This window comes from Octodon degus, unplaced genomic scaffold (assembly GCF_000260255.1).
Source record: "Octodon degus isolate 3935 unplaced genomic scaffold, OctDeg1.0 scaffold00071, whole genome shotgun sequence".
NCBI classification, from domain to species: domain Eukaryota; kingdom Metazoa; phylum Chordata; class Mammalia; order Rodentia; family Octodontidae; genus Octodon; species Octodon degus.
In genome coordinates this window covers 8,015,954-8,019,564 of record NW_004524647.1, presented here as the reverse complement: position 1 = coordinate 8,019,564, position 3,611 = coordinate 8,015,954, and the positions used below count along the sequence as shown (strand labels likewise).

The 3,611-nt window shown below is 47.7% G+C and overlaps 1 protein-coding gene across 1 annotated transcript in view; it reads right to left on the bottom strand.

Annotated features, from left to right (window-relative positions):
• Glb1 (galactosidase beta 1) overlaps positions 1-3,611 on the bottom strand; it is a 104,693-nt gene that overhangs the window by 53,573 nt on the left and 47,509 nt on the right. Inside the window, exons 7-9 of the mRNA XM_023719734.1 lie at positions 2,828-2,886; positions 287-408; positions 162-202 (exon numbers count right to left, since the gene is read on the bottom strand). Of these exons, the coding sequence (XP_023575502.1) occupies positions 162-202; positions 287-408; positions 2,828-2,886 (222 nt within the window). The remainder of the gene's footprint in view (positions 1-161; positions 203-286; positions 409-2,827; positions 2,887-3,611) is intronic.

Sequence of the window (3,611 nt, the reverse complement as noted above, 5' to 3'; positions counted from 1 at the left end):
AAAAAAAAAAAAAAAATTAGAGTAAAATGATTATACAGGTAATTGTTATATATAGAAGATAATAAAAAATAAAAAACAAAAACTGCCAATATGTACACTACCCAAAACTGAGCATCCAAAGCTGCATAAGTTTCTACAAACAGATGTTAGATTGCTCTTACCATTCCAATAGGCAAAGTTGGTCCCACCTATAAACATGTACCTACAAGGAAATGAGAGAACACACCAGACTTAACTGTGAGCCCGCAGCTGTGGGGGCGCCCTCCCTTCAGGCACTTACACTTACATGTTCACATTTGCCCCTCGGGCGAGCATATCAGAGAGGGAGGAGACCACAGCCTCAGTCTTGACGGTCCAGTGCCGTTCGCCCCAGTGGTCTAACCAGCCAGTATAGAATTCGGAATTGACCTACATGAGAGAAGCATGTAGAACTCAGGACAGATGCTCTAATGCTGAGGCACCCCTGTAGTACTCCATCGACTTCACAGGGCCATGTGGAAGGGGGAGTTGACGTATACTGCTTTTCCCATAGCAGCGGACTGATGTAGACTTCCCACAGTGCCACTGCTCAAACCCAGTCCTCAGGTGTAAACCCCAAGTGAGACCTCATGTCGCACCAGAACAGTCAGCCCTCCATAGTCCTGAAGTTAATCTTCTGCAAATCAAAAATGTGAGGAAAAAACAGTACTGAACACGTACAGATGTAGTTTCTTGTCATTATTCTCTAAATAATGACATATAAATGACAACTATTTACATAGCATTTACAGAATTAGGCATCATAAGGAAACTAGAGAACATGCTCCTACTGGCTTGAACCATTGGTGGTACATGCATGGCAGTCCCATTGGATGGCTTGGACTACCTGAAGAGACTGTCCCATACCACCAAGAATTATAACCCTATCACGAATGTGTTTAACTAGTATGCAGGGGGATGTGTAGGGGTCATAAAAAAATCAGCAACATTTTATTTATTTAGTACAGGGTCTAGAGGGTCTACAGGGTCTCACTATGTAGATCACAGTGATTCTCCTGTTTTCAGTCTGCCAAATGCTGGGATTACAGGTGTGTCACCATGCCTAGTCTCAATCACCCTCTCAGCATGCCCCATGGGGGTAGGGCTGGCACTGCATGCCCAGGATCAAACCCCAGTGCTGCGCTGTGCCTGAGAAAGTACTTTAGTCTGCTGAGCTATCTGGCCAAATCTACGGCAACATTTTATATAACAGACTTGAAAACTGGGTATGGTGGTGCTTGCCTGTAATTTCTAAAAGCTCAAGACTAGCCTGGGCTACATAGTGAGCTCAAGGCCAGTTGAGAGGCAGAGAGAGAGAGAGAGAGAGGGACAGAAACTGACTTGAGCATCTGTGGATTTTAGAGTTTGAGGTGTCCTAGACCCAATCCCCCATGGATTCCGAGCGACAACTATATTCCTAAAAAGCTTTACTTACATTAAGCTTTTTAACCAATTCCAAGCAGAGAAGTTTAGTTGGGCAAAGCACTGGGCAAAATATTTTTATAAAAGAATCAGGTCTAAACCAGGTATGGTAGCACATGCCTATAATCCCAGAACTCGGGGGGTTGAGGCATGAGGATCATGGTGTTTGAGACCAGCCTGGGCTACATAGTAAGTTCACAGGTCAGCCTGAACTACATGGTGAGACCCTGTCTCAAAAAAATCAAAAAACAACCCAAAACAATTAGCTACAATTTCAACCACTGTGGGAATACTGACTTGGAGATTTCAGGTTGACTTGCAATGAGACAGATTTGTCCAAGTATCTATAAAGTAAACTCCAAAAATGTCATGTTTTTCTCTTGATCATTCCTCTGCCAAACCCTCGTTCTAAAGAAGAAAACAGAAACCTGGACGTGTGAGGTTCCAGGAAACAGCTTTACCCAAAGTCTGACTGCAGACTCTGCACTGCTCAGCAAGCAGAGCAGCCTTGGGAAAGGCTGGTAAACAGGGCCTGCCGGGGAGCGGCCTCACACTGGGCTGAGTGAACAGAATCACTACTGCTGTGCCAGGGAAAAGCAGAGAGCAGGGAGGGCAAATGGCTGTCTTCAGCACCTGGACCTCGCCTGCTCCCAGCAGCCCTGAGACCAAGCCATCAGGTCCTGCAGCTCACAGGGTGGGCAGTAAAGTGCATACTCAGTGCCACTGACTGATCCTGGAGATGCAGCCCCTAAGGCCTCACCCAGACCCAGCAGACTGAATTTTGCATCTTAATCAGATCCCTAAATGATTCCTAAATATTTAAAATTTGGAGCAGCTCTGCCACAAACCACTCTCAGGACACGAGAAGGCAACCTAAGATGTTAACCTGAGCCAGCCCCTGCCCCTGCCCCTCCCAGCCCCTGCCAGGCGTTATGATCACCTGGGGCAATGATGCCTGTTCCCTGACCTCACTGAACATGGTGACAACAGGTTCACTTATGGTACATGCCCTAGCCATTCACGTTACTGCGTGTTCTGCGCCACCAAAGCACAAGGCCTCAGTTCTAGATGGGTACACATTGTTTCTGCTGTCACTTTATGAGTTCACAAGGGCTCTGTCCCCATAATCCCTCAACTGCTGATTCCGGAGCCAGTCAACCAAGAAACTGTATAGCCCACCACCACTTTGGAGACAGTCTTGCTATGTAGTTCAAGCTGGTCTTTAACTCACTATGTAGCCCAGGCTGACTTAAAACTCACAGCAGTTCTCCCGCCTTAGCCTCCCAAGTTGATGTTCCTTTTTTCAGCTTGCCACCTCCCTCCCTCAGCACCCAAGCTGGAGCTGTTAACAAGCCAACAGTCTCTACACCTCCCTCCCAATTCTTACCAAGGGTCCTTTCGGCTCAGCTGTCCTCTGGACTAGGAAAGCTGCTGTGATGTTGCTGCCTGAAAATTACAGGAGGGAGAAAAGAAAGGTCAGCCATGGGAATGCCAAGATGTAATGAGCCCCTTGTGGGGTGTGAGCCTGTAGCCCTGCTACGGTCTGAATGTTGGTGTCTCTCCACAACTTGTTAGCTGGAATCTAATCCCCAATGGGATCGTAGTAAGTGGCAAGGACTTTGGGAAGTGACGAAGTCACTAGGACTCCAGCAACCATGAGTGGGATTGAGTGTCCTTACAAAACAGGTTTCAGGGAACTTCATACCCATCTGCCACATGAGGGCACAGCAAAAAAAAATAAATAAATAAATAAAAAATAATGCATCTCGGAGGCAGGGAGCAGGCCCACCTTAGGCGTGGACTCCCAGCCTGTGGCACTGTGAGCAATGAGCTACTGTTGTTCATAAATTACCCCACTAGTACTCTGCTGTAACACCCTGAACTGACTGACACAAGTCCTCTGCCCTGTCCCACACCCCCATGGGACTGGGGCACCTTTGAAGTGGCTCCAGAGTAGATCCAGACCATCCAAGTGATGTGTGGGGGCCACAGAACCTGCTTCCTCTCTGAACATGGGCTCCCCATGTTCAGAGCTGTATGCCTCAGGCATTCACGTCACAGGCAGGCTTCTTCAGCTGTGTTTCCCCAGGGCCTCTGGTCCATGCTACATTCTAATCTGTTCCCTGGGCAGCTGGCTCACTCACATGCTCCCTGCAGCAGCAGCCTGCTCT